This window comes from Ostrea edulis, chromosome 4 (assembly GCF_947568905.1).
Source record: "Ostrea edulis chromosome 4, xbOstEdul1.1, whole genome shotgun sequence".
In the NCBI taxonomy this organism is placed as follows: domain Eukaryota; kingdom Metazoa; phylum Mollusca; class Bivalvia; order Ostreida; family Ostreidae; genus Ostrea; species Ostrea edulis.
The window spans coordinates 30,818,460-30,843,872 of NC_079167.1; the positions used below are offsets into that span (position 1 = coordinate 30,818,460).

At 35.0% G+C, this 25,413-nt stretch overlaps 1 protein-coding gene across 1 annotated transcript in view; it reads left to right on the forward strand.

Annotated features, from left to right (window-relative positions):
* Positions 1–7,506: 7,506 nt before the first annotated feature.
* Positions 7,507–25,413, forward strand: part of LOC125669995 (uncharacterized) — a 61,006-nt gene continuing 43,099 nt past the window's right edge. Inside the window, exons 1-12 of the mRNA XM_056161350.1 lie at positions 7,507–8,282; positions 11,557–11,606; positions 11,920–12,017; positions 12,283–12,372; positions 13,447–13,565; positions 13,833–13,943; positions 15,403–15,487; positions 15,594–15,661; positions 19,036–19,089; positions 20,948–21,078; positions 21,238–21,370; positions 22,150–22,269. Coding sequence (XP_056017325.1) covers positions 11,560–11,606; positions 11,920–12,017; positions 12,283–12,372; positions 13,447–13,565; positions 13,833–13,943; positions 15,403–15,487; positions 15,594–15,661; positions 19,036–19,089; positions 20,948–21,078; positions 21,238–21,370; positions 22,150–22,269 — 1,056 coding nt within the window. The 5' untranslated portion in view covers positions 7,507–8,282; positions 11,557–11,559. The remainder of the gene's footprint in view (positions 8,283–11,556; positions 11,607–11,919; positions 12,018–12,282; positions 12,373–13,446; positions 13,566–13,832; positions 13,944–15,402; positions 15,488–15,593; positions 15,662–19,035; positions 19,090–20,947; positions 21,079–21,237; positions 21,371–22,149; positions 22,270–25,413) is intronic.

Here is a 25,413-nt window from a genome sequence, read left to right on the forward strand (position 1 = left end):
TCGTGACAGCGTTTTCTAGATTTTCCCGATGTGTGTTGTATGATTTGAATTCTTTTATTTCTGCCAACCTTGTCCCCTATCCCTGCCGGGTGTACTGTATTGTAGACGTTTCTGATAAGGGCCACTGCTGGCCATGGGCATGGGTTTATCATATATGATTCTATATGGATCTCTACCAAATGGTCCATATCCCCAGACGGGGCTGATTGGAAGAAATCCAGTATGTCTCTGCCGCCAACTTCATTTGGCAATTCATTGTGATTAGCTTTTCCTTCGACTTTCGATATCTTGTGTAATCTATATAATATACGTTAATTCTGCTTGAGCGCGATTCCGAATTATCTGACCTATAGCCTCCTGAATTATCTGGCCTATCGCCTCCTGAATTATCTGGCCTATCGCCTCCTGAATTATCTGGCCTATAGCCTCCTGAATTATCTGGCCTATAGCCTCCTGAGACGAATAGAATCCTTGGTTTGCTTAATAGCTTCTACCAAATGAAAATTAAATTTGATAAAAGTTGATTTTGTCATGAGCAGTCTTTTCTGATGTTGAAAATTATAGGTTAAATACCTATGGCATGAAAAATACCCAGGGTGGGTGTGTCCTGTCCACAGCTAGGTTTGATGGGAAAATCAGGTGCGCAAATAGTCACAGAGTCTTCAGGGCACTAGAAGTGGAATAACTTCCCAGGACGCGGTATTTGCCGCTACACGCTTTCAATGTGTCGCTGTACTGAATGCATGCGCTGGTCAGTGGCAGATCCAAAAGTTGCAGGAGTGTGTGTGTGTGTCGCAGGAGGGGGGCAACAAAAAGTCTTAAAAATTTGGGATTGTGATTTTTTCTTTAAATAGTTGTTTTTGTTTTATCTATTTATGGTTTTTTTGGTGGTGGTGGTGGTGGTATTTTCGGTTTTTTGTATTTATTCATTGGGCGGGGGAGGGATGGGGTAGTATCCATACTTCAGGTGCCTGTGACTGATGGTAACTGAAGTCCCTCAGCATACAAGAAACTCTGCTTGTCCTGCGATACTTACGATAGTCATTCTTAACAAAACTAGCTGTTCTCCGTTGAATGGTTTTGATGTGTCCTCTTCAGGGTAGGGATCCCAGTGTTACCGCGGATCTTAAGACTGCTGTCTCCGGTTACACCGAATGAAGCCTATATATAGCTATAGCAGCCTATATATAGCTAGCAGCCTATATATAGCTATAGCAGCGTATATATAGCTGTAGCAGCCTAAATATAGCTATAGCAGCCTAAATATAGCTATAGCAGCCTATATATAGCTAGCAGTCTATATATAGCTACAGCAGCCGATATATAGCTATAGCAGCCTATATATAGCTATATCAGCCTAAATATAGCTATAGCAGCCTATATATAGCTAACAGTTTATATATAGCTATAGCAGGCTATATATAGCTAGCTGTGGGTCTAGCTTTCTTGGTGGTTTTCGAAAAGTGCGAGTGCCATTTAATTAATGACTGTTATCGCTGATAGTACTAGTACTTAACGAGTTCCAGGAATGGGTTGTCCGAAACTTGCTCTAAGGTGGTTGTCCGTATGATAATCGTGTTTTCGTGGTTTCTCAGAGAGCAATTCAACATTCGTAGAAGATCTTTTTATTGAAATAAAACTAACAGTCTCTGTAAAAAAGACACTCGATTGGATGCAGATTTAAAATACCTGCAGGGGGGGGGGGGTGCAACTTGTACCTTTTCCGTCCAGAAATAGTGGGGAAGGAGGGTGAAGACAAAAAAAAAGGGGGGGGGTTAAAATAAAAAATTTCAACCAAATTGGTTGCAATCCCCGTAATCCCTCCAAGTCCGCCACTGTACACCGGTGAAGATGCTTCTTCCACTTTACACGTGTATCACACACACACACATCTTATTGTTGGTGTAAGGAAACCCCCACTCCACTACAGAGCATCTAGCAGTGTTCGTTTTGGATTCGAAAACCTATTAATATTACACTTTACTTTACGGCAGTCATGTAGTGTCGTTTTTCAGTTTGTCCAAGGGTGGGGTATTTCACACTTGTTGTCAAAATTTCTTGATAAGCCACAATAAGAACAAAACAAATGTTCTTTTGCACAAACATCAAATTGGGGAAGGGGTGCCATCCTTCCTTTCATAGTTCAATTAATCGGTACAAGTTTAGATCCATACACGCGTGTGCGCACGCACGTACACACACAGAGAGAGAGAGGGGGGGGGGGGGAGGGAGGCGGGCACTGGAAAGACCATCACACTGTTGGTAATTTTTTACGTGCAACCCTCGTCTTTATAATCCAAACAAATCAATCATACTGCACACCACGGCTTTCAATTTATTTCATAGTTGAAAAAAGTTTCTTAATTTCTTTATCCCACCTCTTTGACAGTACCTTCATAGAGCACATGGAAACCCACGAAAGCCGGAAAGGTTCATTTTTGAAAAGTGGAAAAAAAAAATCTAAGTCGTTATCTCGTTATAACGAGTTGATTATCTCATTATAACGAATTAGCTATCTCGTTGTAACGAGATAATTATCTCGTTGTAGCGATATAGCTACGTGTATATCGTTATAACGATACATCTTACTGAAACGTAAGACCTTCGCTTGTTCCCCAAATCTAAGATTAGTCTTAAAACAAGTCGTAGCAATGACACGATTAGATGTACATTGTACTTAAAACAAATTTTAAAAAATCGTCTGTACAAAAAATAGAAAATGTTTTCTTAATGTACAATTTTTTAACTCAAAAATACACGTCAACTTTGTAACCATTGTAAAAATACATATCATCAAAGTATAACAATTTGCAGATGTTTGTAAGTTTATATATAACTTACCGGTGATATTTGAATATTTTTTTTCGCGATATTTAACAAAAGAAATAAATCCAAGCTGCTGTTTGCTTGGTCAGCTTGCATTTACATTTATAAAAGAAATAAATCCAGGCATGAATTCAAAATGAAGTACATTTAGTGATATTTTTCAGTCTCAGACAGATATCTGTCTGCTACCTGGTATATCTTAATGAAAAGTTGTTTCATTTATTGGTGGATTGGTAATATAGGCTCGTAGCCCTGTTTTGGTTTTTTTTCAAAGTGAAGGAGAGGACAGTCTTATGGGGAAAAGGGTTCTTCAAAATCCTTGAAGGCATTAAGCAAAACACACACCCGCACGCACGTGCACACACACACACACACACACACACACACACACACACACACACACACACACACACAGAGAGAGAGAGAGAGAGAGAGAGAGAGAGAGAGAGTAAAACAATTTTTTAATACTCTAACTTCACAATCTCAAATCGAAAAAAGAAAGTGGGGCGGTGAGGTGGGGGCGTGGTAGCAAGTGTTCGTTCTTTTTCTACACGGTTCAGTTCATTGGGTCAAATGCTGTCTGACGTGTTATACGTTCTTTACATACTATTGACTACGGATTACTTCGTTTACCTGATCAAGATCACAGGGGCTAAGCCCGTTTTGGGCCCGAACTCTGTGATACCATAAATATAGATTTATGGTATCACAGAGTTTGGGCCCAAAACGGGCTTAGCCCCTGTGATCGAGATAAGGGCTTACGGCGGAGTGTGACTGTCATCTTACATCCTGAAGTAACACAAACACTCGATAATACTTTAACAAAAAATAGGAGTGAAGTTAAATAACCCAATGTATCTTACTTTGGATTACAAAGATAGTTAGGTCCTCAGTGTCCGAGTGGTTAGAGCATCGCGCTCAAGATCACACGGCCTCACACGGTTCGAATCGCTCGCCGGTAAGTGAGAAAGTTTCCCAGTTTACTTTCGGAAGTTCGGTGGTCTCTTCTCAGGTGCATTGTATTTGGGTTCTCTCTTCCACCAATAAAAACTGGGCGCCACCAGATAACTGAAAACTGTTGAGTGTGGCGAAAAACAGTTAAACAAACAAACAAACTTAATGCAAAATATTAACGGGAAATGTACGCTGTCAAAAAAGGGGAGGGCCTCTAGTTCTACGTGCTTGCATCAGTACATGTAATAGAAACGAATTTTCGATATAGGCTAGTTGATTTCTTGCTCAAATATCGAGTTAGCTCGAAAATGCGCATCGTCGGAAACCCACGGCCAGTGGCAATATATTTGTGACAACATCTTCGCTAGCTAAGGGTGACGATTCACGGTGTTCCTCTTTCACCGTGTATCGTCACCCTTGGCTGGTGAAGATGTCTTGACAATGGAAAATCAATATTGTTGTTGAATAGAAGAAAATATATCGTCACCTATTCATTTGTTCAGAGCTAGAAATGAACGTTTTCCCGTCATATTTACGACAAATAATGAACGTAATAGTCACCATGAAATAATCGTGTGTTCAACTACACGCCCGAGATGTTATTAACTTCGATTTTGGGGATTTGAATAATTTCTAATCATTATGATTAGATATTGGAAAGATACTAACTCGTCATAACGAAATATTAACTCGTTATAAGGAGATAATTAAATCGATATAACGAGATACTATACTCGTTATAACGCGATAATTAACTTGTTATAACGGGATAATTAACTCGTTATGATGAGATAATTATAACCCGTTTTAACTAGATAATCAACCCGTTATAACGCGATAATTAACCCGTTATAATGACATACCAACTTGTTATAACGAGATACTAACTTTTTATAACGAGATATTAGCTCGTTATATACAACGAGATACTAAGGCCAAATAAAAAAAAAACAAACATGTGTGATTCCGGTTACCCGACCGTTCCTAGCTTTTACTCCCGACCCTAAACCTTTTTTTTTTTTACTATTTCCAAAACCAGTTACCGTATTTTGTCGATTATAATTCACAATTTTCCCCAAATTTTCTTTTATTAGAAGGGGTGCATAATATATACTAATATACAGTTACCGCTAAAATGCTAAGCTGTAAACACTTACTTTAATATGGAGCGCCAAATTAACACAAAGACAAATAATTGAAGATATCATCAATTCAATTATTGTTCTCTTTAATTGAATTAATGCGCACAATAAAACAATTATTGCTCTCGTCAAATGAATTAATGCGTGCTTCAATTGAATTAATGAGAGCTGTAATTGATTTAATGCGCGCACTAATTCAACTACCGCACTATTCAATTGAATTAATGCGCGCATCAATTGAATTAATGAGAGCAATAATAGATTTAATACGCGCACTAAATCAATTATTGCTCTCTTCAATTCAATCGATGAGAGCATCAATTTCGTAGAAATATTGCTCGCAATAATTAATGTAGAGCTCGATATAGATACTTTGATGATATCTTTAATTCAATTGAATATATCTTTAATTATTTACAGTGCTTTTGTATAAGGAATTAATGTGCGCATCAATTCCTTTAAAGAGAGCAACTCATCAATTAAAGAAATCATTAATTCAATTGTGGATATGTTGAATTGAAGATATATTTAATTATATAGTTGCTCCCGCTAAAAGAATTATTGCTCTCTTCAAAATGAATTAATGCGCGCATCAATTCAATTATTGCTCTCATCAATTGAATTGTAGCGCGCATCAATTTTAAAATTGTAGATATCATTCATTCATTTGAAGAGATCATTAATTCAATTAAAGCGCGCTTCAATTCAGTTGAATAATTAATGCTATCATCAATTTAATTAATGTGCGCAATAATTCAGAATTGAAGATATCATTAATTATATCTGAAGAGATCTTTAATTAAATTGTTGCGCGCATCAAATGAATTGATATCTTCAAATAATTGAAGATATCTTCAATTATTTGAGTTTATGTTAATTTGGCGCTCCATACTTACTGCAGGCCATCTAACATTAGACAGAAAGTGACTTAGAACTAAAGAGTGCTTACATAAACAACAGTGCAAATTTCAGGTTGTTTGAATATACTGAGCAACCACCCAGATATTTTGGAAAAAGTTGGACATATTTAAAAACTTGGAAGGGCTTGAAAACAGTACTCTGGCTGAAATATCATTTCCTACTTCCATGTTCAAAAACATGATTTTGGCAAATACACTAATGTTTTTCTGTATTCATTTCTTTATTTGAAATATATATACATGTATAAGAATTGTCAAAACTAGGGTGATCCCTACCAATTTTGCATTATGTACAGTGGGGTATATATCACACCATCTATAAATGTTACATGCCCAGAAGTGAAAGTAAAAGAAAAGTGTGTTTCCAATTTCCATCTAAAATCTATGATTAAAAAAAATGAAAAAATAAATAAAATCCCTACCTACCTACCCTGTTTTTCAAGGGAGTGTAACCGGAACCACACATATTATTTTATTTGGCCTAATTTAAATCTCGTTATAACGAGATAATTCAGTGATTCATTATGTACAACGATGTCGATGATTCGTTATAACGAGATAATTAACTCATTATAACGAGTTAAGATATCTTTTTACTTTTTCAAAAAACGAACCCTGTCAGCTTTCGTACTTTCATACTGAATAATGAAATATTGCAATGTTATGCAATGTTAATATCACACAATAAAGCCAATTTTACTCTATATGGCAGTGAGATTTGGGGAATTTTTAATTGCCCTTCTTTTTTCAATCGCAATGATATCTCCTTATATGATTTTTACTCTAAATTAAAATGTGAAAACCTCCATGTGAAATTCTGTAATAGAAAAAGCTCAAACTTTGCAACACTATCCGAACTTGGCAGGTTTCCACTACATTTTGATGTAGTAAAAAATATAATAAAACATGTAAACAGATTAGAAAATCTGGGTACTTCTTTTCCTCTACTAAATGCTGCATACATGCAAAGTAAGCATAATGCTTGTACATTAAAATCGCAGTCATGGTATGGTGTCGTACAAAAGTTATTTGGAATTGTTGGAATTAGAAACAATCATATTGCAATCAATAACCTATCAATTTTTAAAGAAAAAATGTAAGGAATTGTTATGCAATCATTATTTGAAAGAATGGGGATATATCAGAAGTTTACAATATGGAAAACTTGAAACTTATGTTAAATTTAAAACTAATTTTGTTTTTGAAAACTACTTAACACTCTTACCACCTGCACAATGTAAAGCACTTGCAAGATTACGTACATCAGCGCACAATTTACCAGTAGAACGAGGTCGTTATTCAGGAATCCCTAGAATTTAAGATTTTGTACAAAGTGTTCTTCTTGTAAAATTGGTGATGAAATTCATCTAATTTTTGAATGTTCTACTTATAACTCACTCAGGCAGAACATGTATAAAATTATAAAACAACAATGTAAACATTTTTCCAGTCTTGACAACATGAATAGATTAATATGGATACTCAATTGTAAAATTACTGATGTACTTGAAGCCGTTTGCGATTTGATTAAAGAAGCAATATAAAATGAAGCATGTGAATGTTTATACATAATTATATGCACCCATTGTAAACATGACATGTTGACTTATAATTAGTACCAATGCACCGTCCCGTGGTATCTTTTGTATTACAGTCAATCATATGTACTTGTACTACGCGTCTTTTACTATTATTATGTGTCATTGCATATATTGTTATTATTTTCTTCCTGTGTGCATTTCTGACTGTTTTGCATTAGGATACACGGTGGTAGTTACATATATTACATCAAGTAATGTCTCATGTTATGTACATTGTCTAAGCTCATACTACTAGTATTACTGTATATTATGTGTGAACCATATGAAACCATATTTGCACATATGCACTCATTATAAACATGACATGTTGACCTAGTACCAATGCACCGTCCCGTGATCTTTTGCATTATGTACAGTGGGGTATTAATCATGTGTACTTATACTACCTTTACTATTATTACATGTAGCGTTGATATGTACATGTATATATTTTTTATTTTATTTTTTCTGTGTGTATTTCTGACTGTTTTGCATTAGGATACACTGTGGTACTTTCATGTAAATACAAATAAGTATTATCATGTTCAAAATGTCTCATGTATGAACATTGATCATACTAATAGTGCATATTTTGCTTTTGTTTCGTTCTTTTCTTTTTATCATCTTTTTTTAAAATAAACATTGCACATTGAAATGTTAACAATCATGTATGCTGTATGCCCGAGAGGGCCCTAATTTGGAAATAAATCATATTCTATTCTATTTTATCCGTTTTTATCCGGACGCTCCCATTTAGCGATACTTGATTTTCATTTTCATTGGTTGATATGAATGGAGGAAGATTTGAAAGACTTAGACTGTCACTGCAAACTGAGGCCTAGAGCAGCCTAATATTACAGGTAGGATAAAATATGTATTTAGGTTGTTATGTATGAATCGTTTTATTCTATATCTGTGTGTCTATAGTATGAAAAGTTGTCGGATGAAATGATCAGTGAATAAGTCAACAGATTTAATATAACACGAGTAGATCTACGGAATTTTATAAAATTATTTTATTAAGACCAATTCATCATGTCCATGAGCTATAATGCATGGATTTGACAATTGAGTGAATTTTAATGATAAAATTTCGAACTCTTGTGAAATAATCGGTCAATTTTTTAAATGGTAGATCCTAATGTCTTATATGATTGTAGTAGACCGTACGGTGTCGATTTAGCTCAATGACTGAGCCAATTTTTGTTTTGTTGAGGCCGTCTTTGTTGTAGGACTAGTAAATAATTAAGATTGTAAATCCCATGTGAGTGTCTCTTGAGATTTTGGTTACTACCGTATGAACAGATGAAGTATGAAATGGTGAAATACATGTATATTTAAAATTTACATTTATGTATTCATACATGTATGAACTAAACATAGCTGCAGAACTGTAGCTCTCCGAAAAAAATTATGTTGATAGACCGGAGAGCTACAGTGCCACTCATAGTAAAAACTGTATATTTATTGCGCACGAAAAGCTGCGCTTGGTTCTAGGTTTATTTCTCCAACTTCTTACACAATCTACCCAAAAGCACGAAATGAAAAAAATTCCTCAGACATGTATCAACTACTTTCGTCCCTTTACTAACCTTACAAATGTTTATGAGATCTCACTTACAAGTAAACATGGCTGTCGATAGGCGAAAATTTCGAACGTATGACTTTCCGAGACTGATCAGAGCCATTTAAAACATTTGTAAGGTTTGTAAAGGGACGAGAGTAGTTGATAAATGTCTGAGGAATTTTTCATTTCGTGCTTTTGGGTAGATTGTGTAAGAAGTTGGAGAAATAAACCTAGAACCGAGCGCAGCTTTTCGTGCGCAATAAATATACAGTTTTTACTATGAGTGGCACTGTAGCTCTCCGGTCTGTCAACATAATTTTTTTCGGAGAGCTACAGTTCTGCAGCTAGAACTAAACAGTGATGATATGGAGGGGTGAACTTATATTTGAGTTAATGGGTCAAAATATCCGTACTGGTTTGTCTTTATGTAATTCATTTATTTTTATTATAAAATCATTTTGAAAACATCTGGAATGACTTTGAATGTGCAGAAGTTATATTGGCCCTTTCCCCTCCCCAAAATTAGCAATTTTTTCCCAATTTAACTAGCACTTTTCCCAATTTAATAAAACTGGCGAAAAATGTATCTGTTAAAATATTTAAGTTCAATATACGACATGATAAAGATGCATCAATTCTAGATGATTTAGAAAGAATAGTCAAAAATTTTAAGAGCTTAAGTTAAAGAACAGGGCTTGAAGCTAACTTTTTATGTCACCAGTCCAGCCTGACTGATGGAGTATAATTTCAACCAGTCCACAGAAAAATTTACCAGTCCAACAGAGTTTTCCAGAAATAATTAAACATATTTCGTTAATGTTATTAAAATGAAATTTAACTCGATGTGCCTCAGACAATATTGTAACACTTATGTGGGATTTATGATTTATGGATCAGATTTGTCTGATATCCACAGATCGAAGCATGCCAAACGTGTGTATATAAGATTTCATAAGTATATTTTCCAAAATGATGCTTTAGAAAATTAACCAGTCACAGACTGACAGGCATGTTAATTTCGAGCCCTGAAGAAAAGAAATATGTAAAATAATAGAAGAATGACATAAATTTGTGTTTGATTTCTTGTTTGATATGATATATTTAGCATATTTACAATAATGACAAGGTTTTCCCGAATTGGTCAAACTGTTGACAATCTTTCCCTATTCGAAAGCCACAGGACCCTTTTGAAAAATCACTGTGTATTGCGATACATCATACATGTCATATTGCGTATTTGTATTCATGTATATTGTGAGGTTTATTTTGATAATAAATTTGAATTTAAAAATGTCTTGTGAAATTGATGATAAAAGGTTGTAATATACGAGGGGGAGTGATCTCACAGAATATGTACAGCTAGAGTCGCATCTAGTCCACAAAATGCTCCACTTGCAACCACTCCTTTAAATGGTTTTGATTTGAAAGAAGTTGTTGAGGAGTAATTAGACATTAAAAGTAGTGCAGTATATGCGAAAGTTTTTGGACCACACAGGACATTCGGTCCAGTATAATCAATGAACACACCGGACCGAACCAAATTTTGTCAGACCGAAAAACCTAATGTAAAAAAGTGAAACACGTGAAAATGCAAAACCAAGGGAATCTTATTTATTATACTAGTAATACTATACCAGGAATCCCTCCCGTATAATACTTTAGACAGTCCATGCGGTTTTAATCAATTCATTTACGTATTTGGATGTGTGCTATTTTTTTTACTTATTACAAACTCCGCATCAAGATAGTAAAGCTCAAAACCGGACATTGAGACATCGGACATTCCGGTCCGGTGTAAAAAATGATGCATCGGACCTGAGGCACTGCACATCGGTCAGGTCCGACGGTCCGATGTCTTTCGCATAGACTGTAGTGTCCTGAGTATATTTAGTAGTGAGGGTAAATGGTTTGTATAAATTAATAGTAAGTAAGTAAGGCCAATTCAACTTAATTGATAGATTATCATCCCCGCGCGCCCCTCAAAAATCGTTACGTCCCAATTATTTTTATTTAGCGAAACTTGCAATTTCCAGAAAATTTTCATAACCGACTCTGGTATTTACACTTCTTGTTTGGATTTCCAGTATAGCAACGTGAACAACCAAGTGAAGAAAATAGATCTGGTTTTCTTAATTTCTCACATTCTTTCGGGCGTAAATGAAAGGAAGGGATTAATGTTCTTCATATCTTGAAGAAGTTTGGTGTCTTTCTGTGTTTGAAATTAAAGCTTAACCTGGAATTTGTCTGTGAAATAAGCATTGATTGATATCCATCTGGCATTGACAAAAACTTGTTTGTCATTAATATTTTCCTCGGAAAATAGAAATTAAGAAATAAAATCCTCCCACCCGCCCCATACGTTTTGCTGACCCTGGATGATAATCTACTAATTAAGTTGAATTTGCCTATTAAGTAAATTTTATTTATAGTCGGCACTGTGTACAAGTAACAACAAATAACATGAACTCTACAGAGCTCTTAAACCGACTAAACAATAGTGAAGGTAAATAGTTATTAGTATATATCAATGTTTTGATTGAGTTATTTATCTGTGTTTATTTTTACAGGGGATGGATAACATTCAGGTTGCAATCCGTGCACGCCCTTTGATTGCAAAGTAAGTAAGATACAGAATTGAAGTTTAAATTCATGTTAATATCAAACAAATGAACATTTATAATGCAATTAGAAACTTAGAATGTAACCTCAAGATTTCTTAATTTCTTTCATATTTTTGCAATTTTGTCTTCAATTGATAAAATCGTGGTAAGATTGATGTTCTAACAGAGTCATTATCATGATGAATAAGAAAGGTCAAGATTTTATGTTGCATTACTTGATAAAGCAAGCTTTATTATGAATATTTTGTTTAGAATTGCATTGACTATAATGGCATGATATATAATAACACAAACTCTTGTTCTTGTTAGGGAGACAAATGCAGGGCAGAATAAAGTGTGGAACATTAAAGAAAACACATTGGAACCACTCGACCAAAATGGCAAACCAGGAATACCTTACGCCTTTGGTAGAATTTTTGAAATATTGTAGACAAACTGTATTTTTATGCAAGAATATACTGTAACATTGTGTATGTGAGCACTTGTTTCTTGCAAATAAAGGACCAAGCTTTTCTTTCATGCAGGAATTAAAAGTTTGATTGTAGTGAATCCATTTTCCATCAATTGGCAATTCACGACTGGAAGTTGATTGATTACAATATGTGCTCATGGTCTTGCTAACTAAATGCATGATTATAAATATTCACAAGCAATGAATGCTTCATGTTTCAGACCGGATCTTTGATGAACACATGACAACCTATGATGTGTTCCAGGAAATTGCTAAACCTATCATTGATGCTGCTGTACAGGGATTCCATGGTAACAAAACTATATCAGAAATCAGTTATCATATATCTACATATCTACTGGCATATTAGTCATTTATTGGTGGGAGGGGTTAAAATTACATCTGGCTTTTAATAAGTGCACAATACTGCTTAAAAAAAAATTTAGTCAGACAACTTGTGGCATTTGACAGTATTTCTACTGCATTGATGTTGGGTTGATTAGTAACAAATCAACAAAAATGATTGTTTGAATAGCAAAATAACATCATCAAAACTTACCGCTGTGATATTGATGAAAATAAATTCCTCATTTTATATATGTATCGAAGTCAACATACAGCATTTTAATGCAAATATTTGACAAAGAACTGACTTGATTTTATATTTTGCATTGGTAGTCATTATTTGGTGAATCAATGTATGGAAACAGAGCACTAGATATTCACTACATATTTAAAAAAAAATAAAAAAAATTAGGGGGTTGGTGCAGCAAACACGGGCTGTGGTATGGCCATTGTCAAACAATTAAAGAGTTGTCCACAGGGATTTCAAGACCCGTTATGCTAAGAATAATATCTACAGTAATTAATTGTTCATCCTATTATTTGACCATGTTAGCTTGGGCAGTATGCATCTCATAATTAGATTTTTTTTTTCCCCTTCTTAAATATCCAAGTCTTGTGTGGTAAAATTATCACCATGAAAATAAACTTTGTAAAATTGTTTTCACATTTAATCAATGTATTTAACATGAGGTTGTTCAGAAAATATAAACAACAAAGAAATACAACTCTTGTCAGAAAATAGGTATTATTGTGATAGAAAATGGGATGAAAATTTGAGTCTGGCTTATAAGGAATTCAATGTCAAATTCCTATAAAAAAAAATCTCTGAAAAACGGTCACTGACTCACACTTGGGTCAACTTATATCCAAGTATATTCTGTAAAAAAGTCTCTTCTTTGTTGGAGTGCATCAATATTTATGTGAATAGATACATACTTTGTAGACCTATTGTGCTGTCATCATGATTGTATGTGTGTATTTATGTTGGTATATAAAGTAGACATTCATGACTGTATACACTGAATTTGTGTTTTTCTTAGGCACAATATTTGCTTATGGACAAAGTTCTTCAGGCAAGACTTTCACAATGTCTGGTGATGCAATACATCCAGGAATTATCAAACTAGCTGTTAATGAGATTTTTGCCAGAATTGACAAGGTATCTAATAACTGGATCTGGCTTTAAAATGAAAAGAACCAAACTTTTACCTTTAAAACATTGCTGGTATAGTATACTGTAAATGTTGAATGTATTAGTCTCAGTATTTTATGTATATGATCTCTTTTAATACAATCCTTTCAAAGTAGCCAAATGAGCATAAAAAATAAACAGTGAAATTAAAAAATGATGCTATTTTTATCTTTGTGGAATAAACTGAATTAATTTTGCATGTAGATGATTCCAACTTTAACAATCTTTTTTAAGATTCCGGACAGAGAGTACCTAGTGCGCTGCTGTTACATGGAGATTTATAATGAGAAAGTGTCCGACTTGCTATCCACAGAAGACAAGATCATAAAGATTCAGGAGGACACCGTGAGTAACATACCAATTATTTTTATACGTCTGTCGTTAGATGGGACGTATTGTGTTATGGTGCTGTCCGTGTGTCTGGCTGGCTGTCCATTCAAGGTCATGTTTTGCAGATTTTTTTGTAACGGATGCATGTACAGCTTTGAAATTTGGTCACAATTTCTCCCTGAAGAAGCATAAGAATGAGTGTGCATTTCAGCTGAATTGCTGCATCTTGCCTAATCTGTAAACTTTTCACATTTTTGACTTTTTCTCCAGAACCACTGAGCCAATTTCAACCAAACTTGACAAAAAGCATCCTTGGATGAAGGGCTTTCAAATTTGTTCAAAGGGGAAATAATCGCAAAAATAGGGTGGGTTCATTTAAAAATCTTTTTCTTAAGAAACACTGGGCCAGAAGAACTGACATTTACATGAAAGCTTCCTGACATATTGGATATTCAAGTGTGTTAAAATCACAATAGGGGATCAAAATTTTACATACAAATATATAGGGAAAATCTTTAAAAATCTTCTCAAGAACCATTGGGCCACAAGAGCTGAAATTTACTTGAAAGCTCCCTGACATAGTGCAGTATTAAGTTTGCTAAAATTATGACCCCATGGGGTTAGGATGGGGCCACAACAGGGGATCAAAATTTTGACATTCAAATATATAGAAAAAATCTTTTTAAATCTTGTTCTCAAGAACCACTGGGCTAGGAAAGTACAAATTTACATGAAAGCTTCCTGACATAGTGCAGATTCAAGATTGTTAAAATCAAGGCCCCCAGGGGTAGGATGGGGCCTCAATAGGGGATCAAAGTTTCACATACAAATATATAGGGAAAATCATTAAAAGTCTTCTTCTGAAGAATCATTGGGTCTGAAAAGTTTACATTTAAATGAAAGCTTCCTGACATAGTGCAGATACAAGTTTGCTAAAATCTTTCCCCAGTGGATAGGTTGGGACCACAATAGGGATCAAATTTATACATGCAAGCATGTAGGAAAAATCTTTAAATATGGGCCCAGGTGACTCAGGTGACTGATGTGGCCCATGGCCTCGTATTTGTTATGGATACAGATATTGTTCTGAAATTTAGTTGCAAGCTTCCTCTCGGAAGAATACATGACCAGTTAGCATTTCAGCTGGATTGGTGCACCATGACTTACTTTAGGGTTAGAAGTAGGTCAAACAGTTTTCCCGATTTTTTTTAGTTACAGATACAGGTATTGCCCTGAAATTTTGTCACAAGTTGAAGATTTTACTCAAATTTTGACTCTTCAAATAAAAGAAAACTCAAACATATGTTTGAGATTTTTTTTGAGAAATCTAAGCCAGGACTTGTCATGAAAAATTCCTAGTTGCAACCCCAGGGAAAAGAAGAACAATTAAGTAAATAGAACTAAAATGAGTGACGGGTTTATAAATATCGTGAGAAACAGTATTTTTGATCAAAATAGAATGCCCTTTCTTCAGGAGAGAAATGTAAATGTGATTGGTGTGGTGGAGAGGTATGTGATGAATGAAGATGACCTGAATGCTGTCCTCAAAGAAGGTGAAGGTAGGAATTTTACACTGTTAAAAATAAAATTCATATTGTGGAACGGTAAAAAGAAAAGATATATGTACTCAAATATATAATGATTGTGCTCCCATTTTCTTCACAGCAAGAAGACATATGGCAGAGACCAAACAGAATGACAGGAGCTCACGTTCTCACTGCATACTGCGTATTGTAGGTGTCATTTGAAATTTATTTAGGGCTGTTCTAGTTAACTATGCACAGAGCTTGGGGGAGGGGTGCATATGATTTCGTATTTTTGATATTTATATCTTTTAAGGCCACACCAATCTGATTTCTTGTTCTTTGTACAATTGACAAAGACATGTTGGGCAAACCAGTGATTTGATAATTATGATTATATAATTTTGGCCCAATAGATTTTTCAGGCAAGACAGAAATCATTGTAGCAAGCAATTACATTTTTTAATGAACTATTTAACCCATATACTATCTTTGTACGTGTATATACATCATATTTCATATATATACTCCTGACAATATTGTAAACCATTATTTCTTAATACTAGTACATGTATTGAATGACAGTTTAAACACACATAATGTATAAAGGTAACTTTACTATATATTATAAACCTGAAAGTAGATAACAATGTTCCATAGCAGAAATTGTTCTAAATACATGTTTAAGTTAAACAAATTTAAACAAATTACTGTCTGGCTCCTCTGGTACTAGGGAATCGCCACACATAAATTAACAATCGTCCTCTGGGACCAGGGAATCGCCGCACATAAATTAACAATCGTCCTCTGGTACTAGGGAATCGCCGCACATAAATTAACAATCGTCCTCTGGGACAAGGGAATCGCCACACGTTAAGTAACAATCATCCTTGGTCAACAGTATTAGTTCCTTTTTTTTCAAAACTACACTTGGGTAATCCATATACACGTGTATCAATTAAAAATTCCATGTAGTGTATTGGTTATTTCGTCGATTTTCTTTGATTTCACAATTTGTGACGTCATGTCGTCTCATTCTCACCTCGATGATGGAGTTTACCGACAGGTTTGCTTGCTTCAATGACACGTTTTTCAAACAGTTTGTGAATCTCTCTACCAGCAAAGTTGACAGGTGTATTTTTAGAGAGCACAACAGTATCACTTTTTTCAGTTATTTTGATAACCAGAACTGTCATTTTTACAGTATATATATGTAACGTTTATGGGTTTTACAAAATGTAATATAAATTCGCTGCCACCAATTGTAACGTAAAATTTACATCAGCCTGGTATCGATGAGGCACACTACAATAAAAGGGTTCGAAGATACCTAATTTTTAATAAAGAAAAGAAGTATATATAACAGTTAATATAAATATTTATTATAGCATTAAAGACAAGGAACAAAATTGACTAGATAATAAACTGTCTCTTATAAGAATACTGGCGAACTAGAACTTTCAAGGAACTCGGAGAGGATCGGTGCTTCACGGTGCAAGGTGCTACTCGGTGTTCGGTGCTACTCGGTTCTCGGAGCTACTGGGTGTTCGGTGATAAAAGGTGCTACTAATTACTGCCGCTCTTACTAATTAAGTGTAACTACACAGGCATAATCAGGAACTCTGATACTATGATCAGGACTACATGTATATATCTGAAATCCAAAAGCTCTAAATAACAAAAAGTCCACCCCCTTCCTATGCTAGCATATCATGCGTAGATAGGAGAGTTCTTGTGCTAATGAAAACCATCAATTTTAAGAATGATCTAATATCTGAGTTGGTGCTCGGTGCTACCCAGTACTACTCGGTGTTGTCGGTGCCAATCATTTACACTGATAAATCTAGCTAATAGCTCAATAAAATAGTATACAATACTCTAAATTCAACATTGTATGCTGTCCGTGCCAATAATAATAAATTTATGCTAATAAATCAACAACCAAACTTTAGTTCAGAATCCCGCATCGAGTAGATCTAGTAGATATCTAAATACACTTTAAACTTATCTAAATTCTACTATTTTCCAAAGAATTCACGTTTTAATTAAATTTTGCTATTTCTAAATAGGCTAAAAGTTCTAATACTAATTTCCAACTTAGTTAAAATAGGAAACTACCTTGATCTTTGCTGGCACTACTTGACACCGACTTGCTCTAGGGGAAACTGACGCTCACGCCACTTAGAATCTGCCACTTCTATCTTATGACATACGTCGACGTAATGATGCAGCGTCTACTTCATGTGTAAAATGTAAAACTCCCAAAACAATACTTTTATCAATAAACTAGGATGCACCAGTCTACTAATAACATCTCTGAAGATCTACTTTATTAATCCATAATTTCACATTTATTTTAAGCTTATTATTTCTAGAGTTATATATCCAGAAACTATTCGTCTGATAACAATCCGGATATATTTGACTCTACCATACGGGTTCCGAATTTACTGAACATTAGGCATTTCCAGTTTATCATTCAACGAAATCCCGGTTATAAAGAAAGGAATTTCTATCACCTCTTATCATTCTTATGCACCACAAGACTTCAGATTAATCATAATTATTCTAGGGGCACTATTCAGAACGGACGAATGCTAACGTAAGTACTGAAGGTAATCGAAGTCCGCGTAATTAACACTAAACACAGACGTCTGTTGTAATATGTTTTACGGCGTGACCGTGTTTGAGGGCGAAGCAAAAAAAGTTTTGGCATTAGTATCTATATCCAAAACAGGACAAAAACAACCAGAATTTAGCACGTGGACGGAGCTGTATCAAATTCAAAGCATCCTAATTTTGGACATTTGATCCGCCTATATATTGAACGCGGGAAATATAACGCAATCGATGTAAACAGTACATTGTGACGTCATATTCAGCGTCGTTATTTAGGAAATTTACAAACCTAGTCTTTGAACCACAACAAAAAACATGGCGTTAATCGTGGAGTGATTACATGTATATATGATTAGGAAAATAAGATTTACATGCTTTTACGGATATTATGTAACATCTCAGAATGACGTGAACTAGAGTAGACGAGATTCAAAATGGAGGAATACATGTCCACGCGCTAATATTCGAATCGATGCCATTGGTACCAAACTTTTCAAGTTCCATAGGTGTGGTTTAATTTTTCATTATTTTCCTATATTTTCCTTTTAAACATGTATATACGTGTTACCTATAGGGAGAGCTCCGCTCTCACGGCCCTTTGGGCCGTGAGAGGGCTTCGCCCTCTAATAAGAGCATTACTATGGAACCTATATTATAAACAACACTAAAGGTTGGCTATGCAGGCGCTACATATACAAATTAATTTTTCTTTCAATAAATATTTTTACTGCATTTCCAAATATAATCATGCCTTGGATTGCAGGAATCCAAAAGGAGAATAGGGCAAGAAGTGGAACAGATAGTTTTTGATGTGGGAAATGATAAAGAAAAAGATTTATATAGTTAAAAACTTTAAAATATGAGTGAGCGGGTCTGATGAACAAGGAATTCTGTTGGTGTTGCCTAAGCATGAAATATTTATGTGGAAGGAATTATTGATATTACTATTTCCGTTTATTCTGTAGATTATAGAGAGCAGACAAGTAGACGATGAATCTGCTGTCATGGTGGCACATCTGGTATGTAGTGAGACAGTGTTAAAATAATAGAACCCTTCATTGGTACGAATGTGGGATAGGGAAATTCCACTGAGGGGACAAGAATCGCAGTTTAGGACGAGGCTATGCCGAGTCGACAGGGAATTTTGTTCCAGAGGTGGAATTTCCCTATCCCACAGTGGTAAATAATGAAGGATTGTTTTTCTCGCATTTTACCTACAGATTATTGCATAAATTTAGGAGCTTTGAGAAAATTTTAGATTATCAAAATCCTCATTTGAACTTCAATGCAAAAAAATACCCGAAAATGGTTTACACTGTTAGTGTAAACTAAAAAAACCCAAGGTTGTCCACCAGAAAGTATACTGTGTTAAAATTTAAAGAAAAATATTTTACTTCTTCGTGTAATGTGAATCTTCACCGTGTAATGTAAATCATAGAGAATATATGACGTCACAATCAAATGACGTCGCAGCAGTGTGAGACAGAAAAATCTCACATGGCTGTCTCACATGGGTAAAGTCAATCTCACACTGGTGATGATGTGAGAAAGAATGGTCCTTCTGTGATGCAGGATTATTGCTGCCCCATGTTTTTGTTCTTTTTATTATTATTTTAAATTTTTTTTCCCATTGTCTTCCTATATACCCTTGCAGATGGTTTTACCCCATGTTAAATTTGCTCCTTCTCAGTTGTGAGACAGAAAACTGTTTCGCCCAGTCTTAAATTTCTCCATTGACAACGAGGGCGAAAGGGGTAAAAATAGAATGGGGGAAATATTTCCCTGTATACAGTTGTAAGGAGACTGTTAGAATGAACCCCTATTCCCAGAGCTGCCAACCCTCGTGATTTTGGCGTAAGGCTTATGATTTTATGGCCAAAAATACGCCTTACGATTTCACTATATATCTTCCGATTTCCGCTTATTTGACATTTCGACAGTTTTAGAGCTGTCCGTCATTGGTTTTTACTTTTATAAGAAACAAACCATAGTCGTTACTACGTTTGTTTGCATAGTCTATATATGTACAAAATCATTTTAATGCTTTGAAATAAACAATATGGCAGCTGCTACTATAAGCGTAAGGCATGTGTTGATGGAAATAACAACAATACTCCCCCAAAGAAGAAAACTTAATACAGCCAGTAATTCAAAGAACAACATGCAAGTACACTTTAAACATCTATTCGTTTCAAAGTCAGAAAGGGGGGAGTTTGTATGATAAGTGTACAATCTGTTTGACAAACTTCAACATTTTTCACGGCGGGGAAAATGACATTAAAAAACTTGGCATAATAACTGACCGAGTAACTGTAAAATTATATAGTATACTAAAGTAACAAGGTTTTATACCCAAGTAAATAAAATCAATAAAAGATGTATTTGACCTTCTGCAGTTGTAAAATGCATAACAATTAGTATGTCTAAATTCATTAAATTTGGATTTGAAATATGCCTAAAATTGCTCAGGTTATATCTTTATTCATAAAAGATCTCCAGCGGCAGGGGGCCTTACTATTTTCCATTTCATAATGTTGGCAGCTCTGTATTCCTGTTTGCCTTTTAAAGTTTTATTTTGCTTTGGCAATACTCTATGTAAATGCTGGAAAAGGTCCACCCTTATGGGTCCTGTTTTTGAGAATGTCCATCCTTTTGGGTCCATGAATCTTGTGTGTGTGTGTGTGTGTGAAGATCCATTCATGTCCTGTTTGATCCATAATGTGTAATTTCTGTTCTTAGAGTGCATACAGTCAGTTCTGCTTTGAATACCATTTGGTATCACAGATTTGTAAAGACCTAAATGTTCCTATATGTCAAAGTTATATGCATTATAAAGATGTGAATAATGCCTCACAAGGCCTGTTTGATGTTCAACAGAATTTTGTGGATCTGGCAGGATCAGAAAAGGCCGGGGAAAATACAGGAGACAGATTTCGTGAGGGCTGCTCCATCAACAAATCTCTCTTTACGCTGGCTCGCATCATCGCTAAACTAAGCGAAGGAGTCAGGTCAGGGTCAATTTTTTTTTTATATCTTTGTCTTGAATTGGTGATGCCCTTCGTTCCTAATATCATGAAGTCCTCTCTTTTGAATACTATGATGTCCTTCTATTTTGATATTCTAAATTCAGATACATGTTGTTTCAAGGATGATTTTTGAATATTTAGTAATCAGCACATTGGGTATCGAGACTCGAAGTTAACCCGTATTCTGCAGAATGCATTGGGAGGAAACTCTAAGACAGCTGTCATTGCCACCATCACCCCAGCCTCACTGGAGGAATCACACAGCACCCTCAAGGTCAGATTTAACAACATTTTTATATATATATATACATGTGTGTATATATATATATATATATATATATATATACACACACGTTCATTGTAAATTCAGTCCAAACACGTCAATTATGGTGCAAGGCATGCTGTCCAGATGACTCGCAAGTTTCCGAATACCGATTAAAATTTTTGTAACCTTTCTATTTTGCTGATATTATCTATTAAAACCTTTTCAGAGTTAAGAGCCAGCAACTGGCAATTTTTCACCCTTTAATTTTAAGGTTCTCAATAAGTTTTAAAGTAGAAGGTGAAATTGAAATGAGTAGGAGGCAACTTTTGTGAGAGCACGGGGTTGGGGTGGGGATGTCTGTATTCTGTTCATCTGAAGTTGAATTTATTCAATTAGAATTACAGAAGTTACACCCCTTGTCCTCCATTTGGTGGTGAAAAATCTTATTTTCCTATGTTGGCTCTTGAAATTTTCTGATCTTTAGCTTTGTTATTTTTGCATCAATTGCAATGAACTACTGGGGCATTCCAAATTTCTAAATTTTTCTTGGACTCCCCTAGAGGGCTCACAGCTTTGGTGCTCGCAAATGTCACCTCCTACTTATTTCAATTTCACCTCTTACTTCTAGACTTTGTGAACCTCGAAAGTACAGAAATTATCTAAACCTTTAATACATGATTTTTTGTCAATCTTGTATTTTTTACTTTCTCATACACACTGATAATCAGTGGAGGTAAGTGAATGATGTTGTCATGTTTTATTAATTAAACAAACTTGATAACTTTTAGTTTGCAACCCGAGCCAAGACAATATCCAACAAACCTAAAGTCAATGAAGTTCTATCTGATGCCGCGCTACTGAAGAGAAGTCGAATGGAAATCCAGAAACTGCAAGAGAAAATCAAAGCGGTATGGCTTCAGTTTATTGATTCAAACGGTTTGTCTAATTTTACAATTACATGTAATGTAATTGTAAACTTTTGCTAAATTAAATTGTATTATGGATAAAAAGCTAAAAATTCAAGTTTTCCTTTAAAAAAATGATATTATATGTACGGGGAAAAGAAATGGTGTATCCTGTTTCCTGTATTTGATTAATCATCAAGAGGGATCCTAAAGTAAAGATTTATTAGTATAGCAAAATCAGAGGCATGGATTTTCTGATAACATAATAGGGTGGTGAAGGCATCTAAACTTTTATGTGTCCGGCTTTCAACTTGAGACTATAGTGGCCACTTGTATACCTGTAGTTCAGGTAAGCTGGAATCAACAGGTGATCAGATCTGGAGTTCAGGTAAGCTGGAATCAACAAATGATCAGATCTGGAGATCAGGTAAGCCGGAATCAACAGGTGATCAGATCTGGAGATCAGGTAAGCCGGAATCAACAAGTGATCAGATCTGGAGATCAGGTAAGCGGAATCAACAGGTGATCAGATCTGGAGATCAGGTAAGCGGAATCAACAGGTGATCAGATCTGGAGATCAGGTAAGCCGGAATCAACAAGTGATCAGATCTGGAGATCAGGTAAGCGGAATCAACAGGTGATCAGATCTGGAGATCAGGTAAGCCGGAATCAACAAGTGATCAGATCTGGAGATCAGGTAAGCGGAATCAACAGGTGATCAGATCTGGAGATCAGGTAAGCCGGAATCAACAAGTGATCAGATCTGGAGATCAGGTAAGCGGAATCAACAGGTGATCAGATCTGGAGATCAGGTAAGCCGGAATCAACAAGTGATCAGATCTGGAGATCAGGTAAGCGGAATCAACAGGTGATCAGATCTGGAGATCAGGTAAGCCGGAATCAACAGGTGATCAGATCTGGTAACCCTGACTTAATCGGGGTTTAAGCTGTTCCTAGTTGAATTGCTAACGTGTGACTTAACTCTTACCTGAATGCAGCTTAAGCTCGTCTCATTCATGATAAATCATGGCAACAAAATCTGAAGTCTCCATTTTTTTCCAAACTAGTAAAAGAAGATTTACTGGATCTTATTAACACTAAAAAAAAAAAAAAAACACAATTGAAAGATAAGCAAAACAATGGGAGGTTGATTAATGGGAGAATACATCTAGTGGATGGATATTGAAAAAGAATTCGATTCTAGACATTAACAAAAGAACCTATGCAACTGATATCTTTATGGAAAAATCTTCCAGCTAAAACTAAGTCGGCTATCATTCATACTCTTTGAATTTCTAGAATTTCATTTCCTGATGGAAGCACAATATAATCTGTGGACATAGATGATAGTGCATTTGGTACCCTCTTTACAATGCGAGATGCTGTACTTTTGTGAACTCCGAAAAGATCTCCAGACACTTGTAATTGCATAGAATAACTGCAAAGCAAACAATAATTGATTGTTGTTGTCGCTAACCTTTCATATTTTATGTATGTAGTCCATGTAGAAGGACCTTGCCATTGACACCAAAATCTTTGACCTGGTGACCTTAATACATGTATTGACCTTTGACCCACTTTAAGAAAATTCAAATATAAGCAATCTTTCAAATCATAAGAGGTACTGTTTTTATATCAAGCATGTGCATTTCTTGTGAGAAGACCTTTCCATTGATACCAGATTTGTCGATCATGTAATCTTTTTGAAATTTATAGAAACAACTTTAACCATAGTCATATCATATGCAACAGAGGTGCAGCTTGTGCATTCTTTTTGGAAAATCATAAGTATTTGGCCTGGTGATCTTTACTTTGACCTACTTTCAGAAAATTCTAAAATAAGCCATATCTTTTAAACCATAAGGCACTGTTTTCATGTTTAGCATGTGCATTTCTTATGAGAAGGCCTTTCCATTGGTATCAAATTTGTTGACCTTGTGACCTTGAAATTGACCTGATCTACTTTGAAAATTAATCTCTAAAGTGAGTTCCACCAGGGTTTGACATTTACTTTTTTGAGCACAAGACCAGTCGGGCTACTTCAAATGATTTTTACTAGACCTGACCTTACATACACTAGCCCTGACCAACTTTCCAGAAAAAAAACCCTAATAGATTCTCCATATATCTCTAAATACTTAATTTAAATTACAAACGTTAAGTTTGAACTAAAACGTATTTAATTGTCTCAAACAAATATTTAATCTCATCATTCAATTTGATGCCTTTATTTTCAAACACATTTTTTGTTTCTTTAAATTTTACCGTCATGGAAATTCTTTATTCCATATAGAACAAAATGATTTCAACCTTTCTTTTTATTTCTACTTCATTAGCCCTTTGTTTCTTCCTAGCCTTTCCCTTTTTTTCTCTTGGGACATCTTTCTTTGAGGACGAGAAGTTGTATTTGAATATAGAGACATTTCCTCACATATTTCAACAACGAAAAATGGCTGTTTACGACGTAATTTATTAATTTTATAAACACTTTCTTATGAATATTTAATTCAATTAAACTGATTTTTTAAAAAATAAAAATGAATTCAATTTATATCTATTTATCCGAAACATAACTTTACACACACATTAACATTGAGTAAATATCGTAAAACATCACTTCCGACTGCGACATTTATTAGAACTAAAAATAGATATTATGTCACCACGCGGTTCAAAATTGCTCTCAAACTTTGCAGTTATTTTACTAGTTAAGAATAAAATATCTTCTGGTTTAAAGTAAAGTTTCTTGTTTATTCTTTTTTAACAAGACCAGTCGGACTAGTAAATCGACATTTTACCCGACTGGACCTATCATTTAGTAGACTCAGTTGGTCGGATGTGCCTTAGTGTCAAACCCTGTCCAATTTTTTGTAATATGGGGTATCAGTGTTTCACAAACACATCTTGTTAAAAATGTGCAAGTGAATTGAAATGTTTGAGCTCAACTTAAGCCAAAATTACATCGATCCAGGCTTATGCCATGCATATGCAAGTGGCCATAAGAGGTCTAGAACCACCAACAATCTTATCATGCAAGTGATGCATTTTCAGGGTATATTTTGTGACCTAATTGTAGGTCACAGTTACCAACACTGACACATATTCATTCCCTGAAATACACTAATAATGATAGAGCTGGTGGTTGGT